At 45.0% G+C, this 19,529-nt stretch overlaps 2 protein-coding genes across 2 annotated transcripts in view; both read left to right on the plus strand.

The window, feature by feature from the left end:
* Ube2j1 (ubiquitin conjugating enzyme E2 J1) overlaps positions 1-4,718 on the plus strand; it is a 20,264-nt gene extending 15,546 nt beyond the window's left edge. Inside the window, exon 8 of the mRNA XM_005361953.3 lies at positions 4,374-4,718. Within this exon, the coding sequence (XP_005362010.1) occupies positions 4,374-4,649 (276 nt within the window). The 3' untranslated portion in view covers positions 4,650-4,718. The remainder of the gene's footprint in view (positions 1-4,373) is intronic.
* A 7,443-nt stretch (positions 4,719-12,161) lies between these two features.
* Gabrr2 (gamma-aminobutyric acid type A receptor rho2 subunit) overlaps positions 12,162-19,529 on the plus strand; it is a 31,217-nt gene continuing 23,849 nt past the window's right edge. Inside the window, exon 1 of the mRNA XM_005361954.3 lies at positions 12,162-12,419. Coding sequence (XP_005362011.1) covers positions 12,232-12,419 — 188 coding nt within the window. The 5' untranslated portion in view covers positions 12,162-12,231. The remainder of the gene's footprint in view (positions 12,420-19,529) is intronic.

A 19,529-nucleotide genomic window follows, 5' to 3' on the forward strand; every position in this document is an offset into this window, starting at 1 on the left:
CACATACACACACCACACATACACACACACCACATACACACACCACACACCACATACACACACACCACACACACCACATACACACACACCACATACACATACCACACACCACACACACACCACCTACACACATACACACCACATACACACATAGACACGCACACCCTACATGTGTACAAACACACACTTGTTTGGAGTAAGGTAAGATCCTTCTAGATCAAATACTGAAAATTTTTTCTTAGTAGTAAAGTTATAGCCTAGCTGCCCCACTAATTATGCTGTTCTGAATACATCTTTCTGGACTTTAGTTTTTTTGTTAAGTGGTGTTGGATGAGATAGTTTCTAAGTCCTGCTGTCATTCAGGATGCTTCTTTCACATAATGCTAGCCTGCATAAAACATGCATGTTTAGCATGCATCTGATAGATGGGAGGTGCTGCCTTGCCTTGGGGTAGTTCTACCTGTTCTCCGGTCACACATGGCTATCTAAGTTTAAATCAGTGAAGGTTTAGTGAAGTCATCAGTGCTGGCCCTCCGCACACTAGCATGTCCTAGTCCTAGGCACGCCACAGCCGCAGCAGGTGGTTGGCAGCTCTGTTTAGAAGCATAGATGCAGAACTTAAACTCCACTCACGCAGCCCTGTTGAACACTGCCTTGTGTGGAGTAAGTGGCAGGAATTGTTAGATGAAAGATTGATTGTGTCTTATGAGAGAGCTAGCTCTACTCTGACCCATTGCTTTAAACAGTGAGTCAGCACAGGTGATCAGAGTATTACTGATTAAAAATATTACTGGATTGGTGCTAAATAATGAGGATTATGTGACTTAACATGTATACACGATGAACTTACCACTCTCGGAATCAGTTTTGTTAAAGATTATTTGACTAGGTAACCACATCTTATTTCCCCATGTGGCTTATAGAAGACATTTATTGATTTATTGAGGAAGGTGTGCATATGCTATTATGTATGTATAGCATACATACATAATACAGAGGACAACGTGTGGGAATTAGTTCTCTTCTGCCATGTGCACCTGGCACTGAACTTAGGTCACCAGGCTTTGCAGCAGCACCTTTATGCACTAAGTCATCTCACTAACCCTAAAGGACTCAAAGGTCAGAAAAATTGAAAACAAAGAATGAAATAGTTTTGAGTGGTTTTTTTTCAGGGAGGAAGATGGCATATCAGTATACTTTAAATCCACTGTCAGGTGTCTTGTAACATATTCCAGTTACACCTATTTTAGTTACTATGCCTGTGACTTACTGCTTTGATATAGTAAGAAGTGGTCTAGGAAAAATACCTGATAGCAGCTTATGTTCCTTAGTCTATCAGTTCTGCGATCCCAGGGACTAAAGTTTGAGTAAGTCGTTCTATTTTATATTAAAAAGCATTCCAGGACTGGTGGGATGGTCCGGTGGGTAAAGACATTTACCACACAAGTCTGGCAACCTGAGATCAGTCCCTGGAGCCACGTCAAGGTAGACAGGACAGACTTCACTAAGTAGTCCTCTGACCTCCACAGTGTACCGTGGAACCTGCACCCACATGTATTATGTGCATGCACACCATAGTAAAGCATTCTATTTAATATAAAAGGCAAACAAAATTTACTCACTGACTATATGACTATAATTATTTAGATAGGAAAAATTTTAACATTTCATCAATATTTAGCCAATGGTCACTGCCCAAAAGGTATCTGAAATACAGAAACCTAAATAAAACATATAAGCATTTTTGCTAAAGCGCATGTACTAAAGTATTTGGCATCAATTGATTAATTTTGTAATGCCAGGGATCAAGCCTAGAGTCTTGTGTGCAATGAGCCATTTAGGGTGTTTTTTTTTTTTTTTCTTTAAAAGACATGTCTTGCTATGTAGTCCAAGTTAGCCTGGAATTTACCAATCCTTCTGCCTTAACCTTCAAGTGCTCAGAATACAATCACGTTTTAATGATTGTTTTATAAATATATTAATCATACTCATAAGGAGGCTACAAACTATCCTAAGTAAATTTACAATTTAATTTTTGAACTGAAATCCGGATGCCTCCAAAAGGATATGTTAATAGTAATAATATTAATAGTGATTAACACTGAGTAAGTAATTGTGTTTAAGCACTTTATATTGTTAATCCATTTAATCCTCACAACTGCTGAATTGGACATCATCATTGTACAGATGAGGGAGCTGAGATATTGGCTTAGGAACCCATAGCTACTAGACAAAGCCAGACTAGAAATAGACGCTTATAATTGTTATATAACCATTATAATTTATTTTGTTAATTTTATGGGCAAGATAATCTCCCCTCAAACTAAGGAAAAAATAAGTTAGTAAAAACTTTAGTATGAGTCAGTCTCTTAGGCTATAGTGATATTGTCATTGTCTTTTTTCCTTAAGAACCTGTTTCTGATGCCATTAATTCCAGCACTTGGGAGACAGAGGCAGGCAGATCTCTGAGTTCAAGGCTAGCCTGGTCTACAGAGTGAGTTCTAGGACAGCCAGGGCGACACGGAGAAACACTGTCTCCAAAAAAAACCTATTCGTTGCTGGGTGTGGTGGTGCATACCTACACTCTTTGCGCTGAGGGAGGCTGAGGCAAGAGGATCATGTATTCAGGGCCAGCTGGGTCACCAGCTGTTTGTTCTCTTTAAGCCTCAGTTCTCAGATCTACTGAATACATTTATGCTCTTAGCTGAGCGTCAGAAGGATGCAGAAGTTAGACTGTAATTCTTCTCTGTTGGCTGCTGTAACTCAGTTCACTCATTGAATATTGGTTCACTTACTGTATGGCGTTTGTGATGACATGCCACCATGCAACATTGACTTTTATGTGTCTGCACTCTTCCGTGGGCAGGTTGTCCCTTGGAGCCCTAGGTACAAGTCCAAGTTTATGCAGCTCTTAATTCAGCATTGGAGCTACTTTAAGCTCAAACTCACCAGTAGTTTCTCTATAACTCTGTACTATGGGTTAACTAAGAACATTTAAGAAACTATAAAGAATAATTTTAAGACCATTTAAGAAACTACAAAGAATAATTTTAAGACCATTTAAGAAACTACAAAGAATAATTTTAAGACCATTTAAGAAACTACAAAGAATAATTTTAAGAAACTCAGATTATCTAAGCTTTTTTCGTATCCTAGGGATCAAACCCAGGGTTTTGTGGATGCTTGGAAAGTGCTCTTTTGTATTTGGAGGTAGCCCAAGCTGGCCTTGAGTTCACCATCTCCATCTTCACGCTCAATGCTGCTTTTACAGGCGGGAGCTGTCACACTCAGCTAGCACGTCATAATGTGGAAGTGGATGTCAGCTTTCAAATGGAAATCCTGCAAATAACTCAGACCAGCAGATTTCCTTCCTGTTAGAGTTGTTGCCAGCACAAAGCTTATACTCTTAATGATTAATAGAAGAATTGGGGTTATATTATTTGATTCTTTTAAGCGTTTACGTTTTCCCTGTTGGAAAGTGTTTGAAATACCTTCTATTTAATTCATTTTATTCTGAGTAAAACATTCATTCTTATTTCTAGTGGTAACAGCTACTCCCAGTGTATGCATTAAAAGCCATTGATGCAGTCGAGGCAGGTCAAGGAGTCTGAGTATAGTCCATACATTGTGTGGCTACTTTGAATGTGGTATTGCCAGTTGTATTATCTCTGAGGCAAACTCAAGATTTTGAAACCCTTGTGTCACATAATTGTCCTGTGGCTGAGCAGGGCTTTGGGGGAACATCAGGTACAGAGCAGTACACACTGAGGAACTCACGTACTCAGGGCACTCTTGACAGCATACAGTATCCAGCACTGTGTTAAAGAGGCTTTTAGACTTGTATTTAGCTCACTTGTCTGGGACTGTGGGAAAGGAGATGCTGTTTGAAAGCAAGCACATTTCTACAATAGCAATATGAAAGTACTATGGTTGATGGATGTCGACATGGTAAGGTAGTACTGAAGAAGTCAGGTTTATCAAAGGTAAATGACTTGGAGTTCCATTCTTTCTACTCTTTGTAATGGGTAACTCTCAAGTTGAAAGTGCAAAAGATTGCTTCTCTCCTTGGATCTTCTGAAAGAGGAGCAGTACCCAGATGCCTGGCAGAAACTGCTGTTGTGTCTACCATCTGGAGAGACAGAGCAGCGTCTGTGTCTGCTGATAAACAGGCTCCTCCCCCTCGTGAGGGCTCAAGATAACTCGTGTTTCTGGCTTATTTATCAGTGTTGGTGCCTAGTCTTAGCATTTTCATGGTCTTTGTAGATTTACCTTCGTCATATTGCACATATCCTTAAACTGTTAATGAGTGCATGTACAAATATTGTTTTGTTTTGTTTTGCCAGTTTTAAACAGGTTTTCTTATCGTTTTCTAGTATGGAACCCAGAATCCATCTGGAGTACCCTTGCCACAACCTACCCAACCAGCTCCTAAGAATACCTCCATGAGCCCTCGACAGCGCCGGGCCCAGCAGCAGAGTCAGAGAAGGTCTACTTCCCCCGACGTGACCCAAGGCCAGCCGCCAAGAGCCAACCATACTGAGCACGGCGGATCTGCCATGCTCATTGTCATCCTGACTTTGGCACTGGCAGCTCTTATATTCCGACGGATATATCTGGCCAATGAGTACATATTTGACTTTGAGTTATAATGCTGGTTTGTGACTTAAGAGCTGAGACTCAGTTGCTTCATTAAACATTCTGCATTGGGTATAACCTAAGGATTGTTTACAAAATATTATTTTGTATTTACCTTTCATTACTTTTTTATTGTTATAAACTCATTGTGCTATAGGTAGACATTCAGGCCGTGTCCCAACAATTTGTCCTGCTTAGATTAAGGGACTGGAAGCCATAGTTCCTTGTCTATTTAATCTACGTCACAAACAAATAACTTACTGTGATTGCTCACACCCAAGCTGCTTTCCCATAGATTTGCAATGCTTTTCTATGTAGTCCTTTGGAGTTTTCAGATAAAAGGTGATGTTTTCACATCCCGAGTATTACTGGTTACTCAGTATCACTTACTGAGTACCCTCTCTAGTTGTGTAGAAGAGGGGATGAAGCATGGCAGGGGGAGGGCACATTGCTCACTAGCTTCTTGAAAAGCATCATAATAGGACAGACTGGGGTCGCCCATTCTGTGATCTTTGTATTTGAAACTTTGTTCAGTGAGAATAATTTTATTTCAGACATTGATGAAGATCTTCGTTATATTTTTGTTTTTGGATATTACTTGAAGAGGAAAGGCTTTGTAGTCACTTTGATATGCTGTCAACACCTCCAGTATGCACACAGATGAGATCCATGCCAAGAAATAGTTTGAATCTTCTTTCATGTTAGGTGAGGAGATCATAAAGTTTGACTCTGCTCTGCTTTCATTTGTACCTGATGTGAGTTATATGCCCAGCTCTGTAGTCACTGTAGCTTTAAATTATTCCAGGAATATACATAATATTCAAATATTAATAGAAGAACTCAGGGCCCAAGTAACAGTAGTAGAGGGATTAAAAACAATCCAACTTTTATTTAGAATTGTTCACTAGTCAAAGCCCAAGAAAGATTTCAATGGAAAAGTTGATCTATCACTTAGTGCCAGTCAGTTCCCTAGATGCTGACATCGAATTTGTAATCAGTGCCTAGTGAGACCACTTAAGGCAGGATTGCCTTGGGCGTGTTCCTTCAGCAACCTTGAGGGAGCTCTTAAGGGGCCTGTATTGCTGATTTAACTGGAAAATATAGGTAGTCCCGAGCTTTTAAATATATCATGCCCATTTGTAAGCTTTCTTTTGTTTTTAAAGACAATATAAATAGTTATCTGGGTTCTAGGTCAGTCTACAAAAGTTAGTAGCTCATACATATTTTAAGTATGTGTCAGGGCCAGGCAGTGGTGGCGCACGCCATTAATCCCAGTACTCGGGAGGCAGAGGCAGGTGGATCTCTGTGTTTGGGTCTGTTAACATAATTTCCATTTTTATTTGGTAGCCAGCCTGGTCTACAAGTGCTAGTGCCAGGACTGGCTCCAAAGCAACACAGAGAAACACTGCCTCGAAAAACCAAAAAAAAAAAAAAAAAAAAAAAGTATGTGTCAGGGTGTAGTTGTAAAGTCTTTATATGGTTTTAACTAAATACAATTATGAGCAAGATAGAAACAGCACACAAAATCATTTTAGAGGTGAGTTTAGTTTTTACTTCTATTATGTGATTTTTGGGTCTGTTAACATAATTTCCATTTTTATTTGGTAGCCAGTTTTCATTGTGTCAACACCTAAAATTTAAAAAGGTTCTTATGCTGTAATAAGTTAAATTATTAAAGTTTAATAGATTAGCATTTTATAGTTATTCAGATTGTTTATGAAATTGGTAAAGTCTAAAAAGCCAAGAATATTGTGACGACCTCATGACAGGAAGACTATAGGTTACCATTTTTTAAAATTTTCTTGCTGTGAAAAGTATATTTTGAGGTCTTAGTTTATAATACCAAATATGAAAAACATTGATTGGGTCAGTGGTCTCCTAGAAAGAAGCCAGTAGCCCAGTGGAAGCCTGGGTGGCCTTCCCACTTAGGAGAGAAACCCACACCGTCACCCTGTGCTGAGATGGCTCATCGCTAGAGCCGTCTTCCTCCCAGCCAGACTGGCAGCTTTGGCAGCTCTGTGATCCTGCGGCATCTTCCCTGGGCGCCTCTGCTAAGCACTGAGGTTGCTTTGTGGTCTCATCCATTCTCCCCTCACTGTTGCTAACTGGCTACCTCCGAATGCGTGTTGCTATTTTTTAGCACCTGATACACCCATCAAAGTGGTACAGTTTACTTCCCACCCATAATGCTATCTAAAAATTGTCTTCCCACCCCCACCTTGGAATCACTGAAGAGCCTCCACTGTTAAAGCCTCAGTTTAGCCCTTAGTCCCAGCATATGGCCCAAACCATGTAGACGCTGCTAGGTACAGTCTTAGGATTCCTGTTTCTCTAGTTCTCAGATTTAAAAACTCACAGCTTCACTGACCAGCATAGCATATGACTGCACATCACGGTAGTTAAAATAGCATGCTTGAAAATTGCCTGTTTCGCTTGTAGAGGTGTGAGCCCATGAGCCTTCCAGATCTTCTGTATGTTTGGAGTTTATGTAGCACTTTACTCTTCCATGCTGCTGATTGTTTTATTCTACTGAAATAAATGATTTCATCAAGCTTCTCAATGAATTAAATAAAAACTTATTTATTGAGTTTGCTATGAAAATGACAAATTTTCCTCACATTTCAGGAGAATAAGAACTCTGTTTATTCAGCTTTGGTTTGTGAAGAAACATTGTGGTGTCTTGAGAGGGCCCATTTTCTAGCCCAGAATCTAAAGCCTCGCAGACCTGCTCTTCCAGGGACCTAGGGTGGCGTGCTGAAAAGTCTGCATTGTTCTGTTACCTGCAGATAAGTAGTGAGTGAACACAGAGACTTTTCCTGGGCTCTACCTCCAGACCAGAGAACAGTTCACCCAAGACGATGCTAGTGCGCTAGGTTTAATGGGGTTACTTAGAGGAGCACGAGGGAATTAAAGGCAGGGACATCGAGGAAAAGGCCACCTCAGCTTGGGTGAGGACCCAGGAAACAGCATCCCTGGAGGACCTTGCATGATGACAGGCAGGATTGGAGTCTTCCCCAAGCAGTTGCTGCTTCTTTGACATCGGGATGGGATTTGTGAATCTTGTTTCAGGAACTTCGTAAGCCTTGCAGGTTTCCTGTATTCCTGAGTCTTATAAGCTCCCCCTTATTTTTTCAAAGGAGAGCACTTCGGTTGGAGGGAAATAGCTGTACTACACCAACCGACCAAGAGTAGTGAGGATGTACCGGAACCATTGAGACTGGCAGGAAGCTGTTCAAATACCTTTTGAATGGGTGCTTTCAGAGCTGTGTGGCCTGCCCAGTAAAACCAGGGACTATACTCACAGCTTGTTTCTGAACAAAGGTGGTGTTCTAATCTTACCTCTTGTCTATTCCTTTGAGTGCCATGTCTGGATCTTTATACTTTCCTTGCGCTTTCTGTCGCTGTTTTCATAGCCACTTTCTAGCCTGTGCAATTGCCTCTGGATGTTCCAGTCTCGTGCCACTCTTTATAAACAGCCAGGCTTCATTCAGGACTCCTGCTTCTGCTTCTCCCATTACCTAAGGCATCCTGCTGGCATGACCGGAGTCCTGCTTCAGCTAACGTCTCTGAGCTCTAGCCCATGGGCCTGACTCCTCTGTCTTCAAATGAGCCAGCGTTCCAAGCTAGACTATTTCATAGCCTGTGCCAAAGACAAAAATGAAGTCAAAGGGAATCGTAGACCTCAGTGTAAGAACTACAGCCAGTGGCAAACACCTATGGTGCCAGCACTGGATGGGCAGGAGCAGGGGGATTGGAGTTCAAGGCCATTGAGCTACATAGCCAGACCCATGTCAAAACTGAGCAGCTACAACTATAAAACCTTAGAAGAAACTGCCTTTGTCACCCTGGGCTAGGAGTAACTTCTCAGCTACACGTTCAAAAGCATAAGGAACCAAAGAAAGGGATGCTGTAATTCATTGAAAGAAACTTATTTGTATTTCAAAGACCCTCTATCAAGAAAGTAACAGCTGCTGGGTGGTGGTGGTGCACGCCTTTAATCCCAGCACTCGGGAGGCAGAGGCAGGCGGATCTCTGGGAGTTCGAGGCCAGCCTGGTCTACAAGAGCTAGTTCCGGGATGGGCACCAAAGCTACAGAGAAACCCTGTTTCGAAAAACAAAAACAAAACAAAACAAAAAAAAGTAACAGCTGAGCTTAGTGGCGCATGCCTGTACTCCTTCACTTAGGAGGCAGGTGGATCGTGCGTTCCAGGCTAGCCGGGCTATATAATGAGACCCTGTTTCAAAAAACAAAAAACAAGCTGGGCAGTGGTGGTGCAGGCCTTTTATCCCAGCACTCGGGAGGCAGAGGCAGGTGGATCTCTGTGAGTTTGAGGCCAGCTTGGTCTACAAGAGCTAGTTCCAGGACAGGAACCAAAAGCTAATGAGAAACCCTGTCTCAAAAATCAAAAAAAAAAACAAAAAAACAAAAAAAAAAACCCAAACAAACAAACTCAAATAAATGCAATTCATTGCCAAACTAGATAACTTGATTTAAAAATGACAACAGATTAGAAGCTGGGCATGGTGGCACATACCCGTAATCCCAGGATGTATGAAGTAGAGGCAGGAGGATCAGTTTCAAGTCCTTGGCTACATGGTTTAAAGCTAGCCTGAGCTACATGACACCTTTAAATACAAACACACACACACACACACGCACACACACACACAATAAAGCAAAAAGCTGGCATTTGGATACACATTTCTGCAAAGAAATATGGCTAGCATGTGCATATAAAGAGAAGCTCTGCATCATTATGTTGGGAAGCTGCACATCAAACCACAACAAGATGCCACTCCACAAGTATGGCTGGGATGCTCACACTATAGACTACAAACTCCCGATAAGTTGTGGTGCAGCCTGTGGTCCTAGCACTAGGGAAGTTGAGGCCAGTGTGAGCTACATAGTAAAACCCAATCTTAAAAGTGGGGAGGGGCTTTGGGGAATGAGCACTCGCTGCCCTTGCAGAGATGGGGTGTGGCTCTCATCACTCAGACCACTGCCCGGCTTAAAATAAAATTTAACCTAAATCTTTAGCACAGAGGTTATTAGAAAGTGGAGGGGGCGGTGCCAGAGAAAGAATAAGACATACTCAAACACTGGGTATGGGCTCCTGAGAGATTCTCACTTGGGTGTCTTTAAAATGGGACTCTGTAGGATTGTGGTGCTTTTCGAGTTTTATCTGTCAAGGCTGCAATGAACTTGCCTCTCCTTTCAAAGCTTGACTTACTGAGGAGTGTAGGGCTAAAGGCAGAGACCTTCCTCCCATAAACACGGCCACAAAGGTGGATTTCTGGAGTTGTCTAGTTGAGAAGCTTGCCTGTTTCTAGAAACTCAAGGTTACACAACGTCAGCTCTGCCTCTGCAGTGTGTTCACCGCCCTTGGTGAGATGCTGTTGTCTTAACTTGAGCTTTGTAAGTGTCTCAGAGCTTCTCTCGCTCCATCAGCAGAGGAGAAGCTCCAAGGCAGGCTGTTCTCAAACCCTGGCACCTGGGAATGTGTTAGCTAGAGTTGCGTACCATGGTCTTGTGAGAAGATACACTGTGAATGAGATATATTACTGTCTTTTTTTTTTTTTTTTTATCTGGGGGTTAAATAAGAAAGGGAGAACGCTCTTTTGAGAAGACACCATTTGGCAAAAGTCCCTCCTTAGTGGGCAGCTCCTGAAATAAAAAGAATTAGAGGTTTCATTTTTCCTAGAAACTCACTCTCTGTGCTCGCTGGTGGCTCAGGGCCAGGCTCTGACTCACCAGGTGAGACGCAGGATCCTTATATTAGGAATACAAGCCCACTGGACTTGCTGCCTGCTTGCTCCGTTGTCACCGCTGTGCTGTCTTCTTCCTGCAGAAGTTGACCTCCTCGCCTTGCCGACACACTCGGGACTGTGTGGTCTTCTGCCTGACGCTCTGGGTGCCTTGCTAGCCTCCCCAGCCGGTGCTTGTTGGTATCAGGGAGACAGGGAAAGGGTACTGCAGGTTCTGTGGCCCAGGTAGCAGTGGTGTGGATTCTAATACTGCATTTGATGATTCAGCCGGCCTCCATGTTAGGCGTGAAAGCCGTCTTATAGTAAACACAAACTAGGCTCATTCCTGTTGATAATTAACCCTCTGTTTCTCAAGGATTGGGCTATGCCCCTCCTGTAACCTTAGCTACAAATGGTTCTGCACTGCCTTTTGCGGAAAATGGAATCCTTGTCTTTGTTTCAAAAAGTTGTTATGATGTGAGTTTGAGACCAGCCTGGTCTACAGAGCTAGTTCCAGGACAGGCTCCAAAGCCACAGAGAAACCCTGTTTCGAAAAACCAAAAAAAAAAAAAAAAAGTTGTTATGATCACCTTGCAACTTTGTTTCTGAAGGTTGCTATGATTGCCTGGTCACCACCAACTTGTTATGTTCTGCTTCTGTAACCCTGCCTGTTTGCCTGCCAACCCCCCCATTAGGAAACCACATACCCCTTATTTTGCCCATATCTGTTGCTGACCTCTTGAACTCTGCCTTAGTTGGAGACCTCCTGTGTACATGAATGAAATAAAATCTTGGTTTAATTAATTTGGCCATGATGATTTGGTCGGTGGTCTTTCTCCTTACATCTTTGGGATTTGCACGTTCTTACATCATCCTCTTTGGTTATTTTGATTCCCAAAACAACTGGCTCAAATTAGGAATCCTTACAAAATAAGATGTATCATATCATTCTTCGTTCCTGCTTTTGATTCTCTCTTCCCTATATAATCAAAGTCCAATTTTGTCTCTTTCTATCTAATCTCCATCTCCAGATCTGTTTCTATCACACTAAACCCATTGCCAGTACACAGCAGCAAAGCTTTAATTAATTTTAAAACATATTGTATTGCTTAGCAGGTTAAACATAATCTCATAGATCTCTATACTTCTAGTGTGCGCAATTTCATTTCAAAGGCTAGAAATCCAGCCTAATTGATGATGTTTGACTTTACACATTTCAGGGTCAAAGAGCAAAGATAATTTTGTGCTCACAGTGAGAGAAAAGAGGTTACATTACATAATCATGCCTTTTATTTGCTTCACTCTATCCTTCAAATCAAAATGCATATCTTTGATGTCTTTTCTGAAAAGACATTACATTTGAGGTAAAAGTGATTATCATCAGCCATAGGCAAAGCATATTCTCTTAGATCAAAGAGCCCTCTGGATCCGTCAGTGTTTTTTCTTAGCTTTCTCCAAACACATGCAGATCCACTCAGAATCAAAGCTGACCCACTGCTGGGTGTGACAGACTGGCTTTATGCAGCGAGAGAGAGGGATTAATGACCTCAGCAAAAAGCTGGCATGTTCAAGAGATTTAAAATATTTTTTATATAACCGCCTTAGCCAAAGCTGTTCTAAGGTTCAGAGGAATCCCAGTTTCCTAGGTGGACAGACTCCCTGACTAATGGCCAATCTCTAAGCAGAGGGGAGGACTAAGCCTGATGTTTGTGTCATGGCCGGGTGTGTGTAGGAGGGGGGTGGGGGCTGGACAGGCATCAGGGTCATTAGGAGGTTGGGAAACTCAGCCTTGCCAACCATGCCCTCACAGCCTCTCCGAGGAGCACTGCCAGGAGGCTGGAGACAGGATCCATGGTCAAGCCAGGGGGCACCTGCCCTGTTGAAGGTCCCTGCACAACTGCCTGTTGCATCATAGATATTTGCAGAATGCCTTATTTTATGAGACTTGCTTTCTTCTTGTTTTGCCTGATGGCTCTTGTGGAGAGCAGAAAGCCCAGGAGGAAGAGATGGACAGGGCAGCTGGAAATGCCCAAGCAAAGGTAAACTTGCCTGGGTGTGTGTGTGTGTGTGTGTGTGTGTGTGTGTGTGTTCCCAGTAGGTGTCCCCAGAAGGGGTTGTGGGTACCTCCTTCAATGTCCCAGTAGAATGCCCCAGCTAGAGGGGCTTCCAGCTCTCCAAAGTGCTGAGCACTCTGCTATAGTGAGCCGAGATTCTGACATCAAGGCATAGACAGGCATCAAGAGCCTTTTGATAGATGGCTCAGACTTGGTGGTTAAAACTCCCTCTACATTCCCTGATTTTGCTGCTTGCTTCTGTCAGGCTAGATCCTCAGGGAAATAGAGCTTGGCCAGAGGACTTCAGCCAAGTATTGAAGGGGAAACGGTATAAGGACTTAATGTGAATTCTTAACAAAACACACAATGCTGAAGGATTGCCCTGTGCTTGCAGAGATATGAGGCCCAGAGCTGGAGCCCTAGCATGACAGAAACAGACAAAAGGTAACTGGGGCAGTCTTCTTTAATTATCGGGGAAGAACTTGATCAGATTAATGGGCTTTGAGTTACAGTTTTGAATTCTAGAAGAAGTAAATGATAGGTTGTCAGCAATATTAAAAAAAAAAAAAAAGAGTTGAGCCAGGACATCTGGCTAACCCATGCCCAGGAAGTAGAAAAAAACAAGGAACTAAGTCCAAGACTTCTGGTCAACCCATTGCACAGGAACCAGGGTCCAGGGAGAGACTACTGGTCTACCCCACTTCTTGGCAAAGAGGGAAGGAAACTGGGCCAGAAGGAAAAAGAGAGCCTCTCCCCACACACACCAATACATGTTCAACAACAGGGAACGCTGCTGTAGACATTCCCAAGAATTACTGGTTAGGCCCAGAAGTTGTACTGAAAACTGTTGTGTTCAAAATAGTCTCCACTCCTGGTAAATCTGATTTGGACAATGTACCGAACTTGATCCCCCAAGCTGAGGCCTAAGGGCTGTCAGGCACGAAGAAGACATGAACACCTGTGTGAAATGGTTTGCACCTGTTCCTCCAGGTGTTCTGAGAATGTGTGTGTGCTTTGGATAGAAACAGATTGGGTCTGTGTTAGTTTATTTGCAGGGCCTTGAGCCTGTGAAGGAAATTGACTAGGTCAGTGGTCTTCAAATATTTTTTTATCAAGTACTGTTACTGGTAACATTTTTCTGGAAACTGTACTAATCCCCACCCACACCTCTTATCTGTACACACACACACACACACACACACACACACACACAGTATTGTATATAGGCATACTAGATTAAGTCTTGGCTGCTTCCTGATTTCCAGAAGGAAACTAAGAATAAGAATTACAATTGACTTCTAGCGCTTGGGTGGAGCCTGCTCCTCTGGGACCCCTGGATCTCTCTGAGGCTCTGTTCTACTCAGCCAGGAAGCACAGCCCAGACTTACCTTGGTCATGTGTCCACAAGAACAGGCCAGAACCAGAAAGGGCCCCTCAGAATCCACCTGCTTAGCTGCATCTCTGAGCTCTGATTTGGGGGAATGTGATCACAGGTGTTCTCTGAACAGGAGATAAAGGGCCAAAGAAGGCTGGGAATCCTTGGCATGGGCCATTTTAAATAGATACCTTCACAACAGAACTCTAGAATCTTCTTGATTCAAAGGGGCGTTGTGAACCTTGAAAAGGGACTTAGAGATCACTGATTCTTCAAAATAATAAAACAACAGCTAACTTGCGGCACACCCTCCCACTGAGAACATGCTGGAAAGCGGCCTAAATGGGCTCATTTTACAGAGCACAAGTGCCTCTCAGGGTGTGAGTCACGCTGTTGCTGGCTCACTCACTCACTAAAGGAACAGCGCTGCAGGAAGCTGTGCCTGAGAACGCTGCCCAGACTCTAGGACTCCACTCGGTAGCCTGGCTGCCATGACCTTTGTTGGCACCATGTGGGTTCTGGGGACGGCTTGAATCTGACATTTGGGGTGAGGACCATTCCTGAAGTTTGTCCCATGAAGTTTGTCAAGTGGGAAAAGATGCGGTGTATGTTCACTGAAGCAAAGATGGAAGAGAGGATAGGAAGCACCGTGCAGGGTCTTTCTGGTTTCTCAGGACGTGAGAAATCAAATCACCACAGAGCTAGGCCGTCTGGGGGCAGGGGCACCAGTCATGGTCCTGATACTTTAGTTTTCAAAATTCCATTACATAGGAGTTAAGCTCTTTGTTCACAGCCTTGGGACCCTTTTTTTTTTTTTTTTTTTTTTGGTTTTTCGAGACAGGGTTTCTCTGTGGCTTTGGAGTCTGTCCTGGAACTAGCTCTGTAGGCCAGGCTGGTCTCGAACTCACAGAGATCCTCCTGCCTCTGCCTCCCGAGTGCTAGGATTAAAGGCGTGCGCCACCATCGCCTGGCTCTTGGGACCCTTCTTAAAAGTCTTGTTCACACACGTGCATACCACCCATGTGGTTCTCGTCACAAGTACACAGTATACATGGTCTGCCTCACATAGTCCCACACCACACAAACATTACCTCACACACGATTCCATGCCTTCTAATCCGACAGTCTTTTTGCATCTGCTAGCAAACCATTCACAAGACAGTTCCTCTGCCCAGCAGCTGTCTTTTAAAAACCTGGCGCTGACTTCCTGGCCTTTGGTGTTCCTCTGTGTTGAATTGGGGTCAATGGAGTCTGCTCCTCTGACCCAACACTTTCTGTGCTTCCTGCCTTTCTGTCTCCTACCTCAGTGATGCCTCCTGCCTCCTTCCTCAGTTCTTCCCTTTCCTGCCTGCAGAGGCCCAGCTCAGTCCCTTCCCTCTTGAGTCTGAGTCTGGGCATCATGTTCCCACTGCCATCTCCCTGTGCCCCAGCCTTGGTCATCCCTCGGTTGGTTTTCATCCTGCTTCTGTTCTGCTGGACCAGGACCAGCCTCTTCTCCTGCCCCCAAGTAACTCTTGCCCATGACAGGGAGTTGAGGGGCTAGGGAAGCTACTCTCTGGCCATGCAGATTTTTTTCCTAATGGTGCTGAGCCTCAGTTTCTCGAACTGAAGGAGTTTGATGATAGGCGAGGGGTGTCTAAAATTCACAGCTGAGAGCCTGCACGGAGCACTGTCACTGTGAGAATGGTGTCATGGCTACTGTAGTTAACAAATCAGAACTCTGACCTGTGCCATGGACACAGCTGCCCCCACAGGCATGGTGAACACCCTCCCCCTCTTTTCACAGAAGGTCAGGTTTAAAGTCACCCAATAGTTTTGGCTTTTCTGTTTGTTTTTTTGAGACAGCCCTGGCTGTCCTGAAACTCGCTTTGTAGATCAGGCTGTTCACGAACTCACAGAGATCCTCCTGCCTCTGTCTTCCAAGTGCTGAGATTAAAGAGCTGTGCCACCACCTCCTGGTCAGTTTTAACTTCTTACCATAAGGGTGTGGTTCAGGAGTTGGGGGCTAAGGGCCATTCCTGGGAAAAGACTAGTGGAGAAAGAGCCCCTTGTGACAATAGCTCAGGGCCCAGGGAGACCTCAGTGATTCCCGTTATCAATTAGTCCCTTTAAAAAAAACAAACCTCTGAGCCTCAGCAGCAAGGGATTTAAGCCTGCTGTATCCCGTTGAAGTGACAGCATTCTGTGACTTCCGGTTCACTAATGCTCCCCTAGATAGAGGTGGAAAGTGTGTTGACAGGAAGGATTTGCGACCACGAGGCAGAGGGCACAGTTAATGTCCGTGATCTGCTAAGCCCTCTGAGCTCCTCAGGCACCTCCCCAGCTGTCTTTGCTGGGATCTGCTTATGGCCCTGATATTGGCCGATGGCGTGCTGCTTTGACCCTGGCACTGGAACAGAGGACTGAGCAGTGATGCGGCTGCAGAAGTAGAGGCGTTTCTCAGGACTGTTTCCAGGGGAGAAAGTGGGAGCACAGAGAAAGCCAAGTAGCTGTGTTGTTGATTTCTGCCAACCTGGCACAAGCTGGTGTTATCCAGGAAGAGAGAGCCCCGGTTGAGAAAACGCCTCAACCTGTCGGCAAGTCTGCGGAGCGTCTCTTGATTAGTGATTGTTGTGAGAGGGCTCAGCCCATTGTGGGCAGTGCCACCCTTAGGCAGCCGGTCCTGGGTATAAGAAAGCAGGGTGAGCAAGCCATGGAGAGCCAGGCAGTAAGCACAGCGCTGCTCCATGCCCTCTGCGTCATCTCCTGCCTCCAGGTTTCTGCCTGGAGTTTCCTGACTTCCCTTTGTGGTGAGCTGTATACTAGAAGATGAAATAACCCCTTTCTTTCCAAGCTGCTTTTGGTCATGGTGTGTGTTGCAGCAACAGAAAACAGACCAAGGAAGTAGTTCAGAGAGTGGTCGTGCAAAAAGCACCTGGCTTTCACATTTTGTAGCACAGGCCTTTGTGGCTCATTTGCTTAGTGCAAACTTCTTTGAACATACTGTGTAACATATAGATCCGCATACAAGGTCATGCATTGCTGTTTCAGAATTTTTGTCTTTGTCTTTTTGAAACAGTCTCACTATATAGCTCTGGCTGGTCTGGAGCTCACTAATTGGACCAAGCTGGCCTTGAACTCACAGTGATCCACCTGTCTCTGCCACCAAGGGCTGGGAAGTCCAAAGCACGTGGTGCCCAGCTCTTTGGAGAAATAGTCTTTACTTATTGATTTATTTGGGGTGAAGAACATTTTGAGACTAAAAAGACTTGGGGTGGGTGTAGAAAACAACTTCGTAGGGTGCTGTCATGGCACAGGCCACTGCGTTTACCCAAACCTTTAGAGTGGCCAGCACCAGAGTGAGCGCTGGGCTCAACCAGGACCCTGGTGGCAATGACATGTTGCGGCAGGCTCATCCATGGTCAGAAGGTCCTGCTGTGGGGTAGGATGTGCGTGATGGACGCTGTGTGCAGACGGGAACCCAAAGCTGGCTCAGAGAAGTAAGCTCTGTTGTTTCATAAAAGGAAACAGAGAGGACCATAACATATCTATTGCTGTCACTTCCGGTAAAAGCTGACAAGATGCCCCTAGAGCAGGCTGGCCTACGCTGGACTTCTGCTTTTTTTTTTGTGGGAGACAAAGTGGGAGACATTGGAGTCCAGTTTAATTGCTCATGGGGATGTGCCACGACAGCGGGAGGAGCTGGGGACTGGCAGCCGAGATTGAGGGCAGACACCTCCGTGAGCCCCATTACCTCAGAACCTCACAGTGGAGAAAGTGGAGACAAGAAAGGGGGGTTTCCCGAAGACAGGCAGAGTCAAAAGACGTGGTTATGGGTCAACTGGAACCAGCTGGACCGAGCCAGGTAAGTGGCCACTGAGGCAAAGGTGTCTCATGCCCCCTGGCACTGAACTCACTGCCCTGCGTCTCTCCTGGCTCACTCCACCCATTCCTCATTTCCTCCACGTCTCAGAAGACTTCCCCATGGCATACCTCAATAGTTTCCCTGTCAAACCATCTCCTAGTCTTCATCCTGTTTAGTGATTCCATGCCATTCAGCACTATGGTGACGTCACTTATCCATCGCTGTTTATGGTCATCTCCTCAACTAGGTTAAGCCCGTGAGGATGTGAGCAATGATCTCCTCATGGTGTGAACATGTTAGGCAGATGAGCTGTTTCCAGAAATATGTCAAGTCGTTCCAGGGTCTGGGAACTAGCAGATGGCTGTCCGTATGGATGCCGACGTCTCCACGGAGGAGGACCAGTTTGAGTCAGAGCCCTCACTGGAAGTGGAGCAATGGATGGGAGATCTGGGCTATGAGATGGAGATTGGCAGCCCACAGAGAAGCCCTAAGCTGGGGGCTGCAGCTTATAAAGGAATCTGTTTGGGTCTGTTAAACTGGCACCGAGCTAATAAGAAAATGTCCTGAGATTATGGGAGCGTTGTACATCTATACTCTCCAAGATAGTAACCGCAAGCCATGAGTTGTTCTTAGCAGGTACACGTCGCTAGTGTGACAGAGAAACAGGAGAGTAGTGGCGTTGGATTCTGCCTAAGCTGGGAATGGCTGCCTATTTCTGACGACTACTTCATGAATGGCACAGCTTTGATGTCCCGTTGCTTTACACTGTCAGTGCTGAGCTGGTGGGGGGACGAGGCAGGTGTCTCCGAGGTCACAGAGCAGGAAACCTTTCTTCTATGGTCCAAACAGGAAACACTGGTTTTCCTACAAGTGAGTGGGGGCAGGAACAGGAAGGTAAGATGAGAGTCTGGAAACGGGGTGGTGAGGACTCAGGACAAGAGCACCCTGTCATCTCTCCAACCCCCAGAATTCCACGCACAACAGCTCGCAGGTCCCGAGAAGGCCTGCTTCTTTTCACACATCGGTGACCTCATCCTTTAGGCCAGCACCAACCTGCATCTGTGCAGTTCCGGAAATTGCCTAAAGCAGCTCCAGGGTAGAGTGCTGCCAATGTCCAGGTTCCACTCACCTAGCTCTCACCAGGGCTTTGGGGAGTCCTGCACTTCTGTCTCCTCAGAATCACCCAGACCCCTAGAGGCAGTGCAGCAGCTCCCCGGGAGGTGATAGTGTGGTTAAGTCTGAGAGGTACACCAGGATCTTAGGGTGTCACGTTGGGAGCGGTCCTTGGTGTGGCTGTGTGGGAATTTAGTGCGGAATTTAGTCCTCCCAAAGACACAGAGTTCAGTGCCCAAGCATCAGGAGTTTTGAAAGCTCCTGGGGAGTTCGAATATAAAGCTAAGGCTAAGAACCATCTGGTTTAAAACAACTTTGGCTAAATGTGCTAGACTCAGTTTAAATTCCTCCTAGAAGCTGCTCGGAGCACCTTGATATTGCTTCTACTTTACTGAATATCTAGGGTGTGCTGGGCATTTGTGCTTAGTGCAGACACAGAGATGAGCTCAGGTCACACCCTTTACAAGTCTGCCTGAAAAATAGAAATGGTACCTCTTAGGTGTGTCCCATAGACTAACTGTCCTCCTGCCCTAGAATAACCTGAGCAGCAGCAAATGCTTTCCAATATGCCGGATCTGACTGCTCTGGGAGTCTAGAGAGAGGTTATGGTGGCAAAATTAATCTGGAAAGAGTAAAGGACCACAGAGGGACTGAGCTAGGTGGTATGTGTGTGTGTGTGTGTGTGTGTGCGCGTGCGTGCGTGCGTGCGTGCGCGTGCGTGTGCGTGTGTGTGTGCGTGTGTGTGCGTGTGTGTGTGCGTGTG

This window comes from Microtus ochrogaster, linkage group LG5 (genome assembly GCF_000317375.1).
Source record: "Microtus ochrogaster isolate Prairie Vole_2 linkage group LG5, MicOch1.0, whole genome shotgun sequence".
Classification (NCBI taxonomy): Eukaryota; Metazoa; Chordata; class Mammalia; order Rodentia; family Cricetidae; genus Microtus; species Microtus ochrogaster.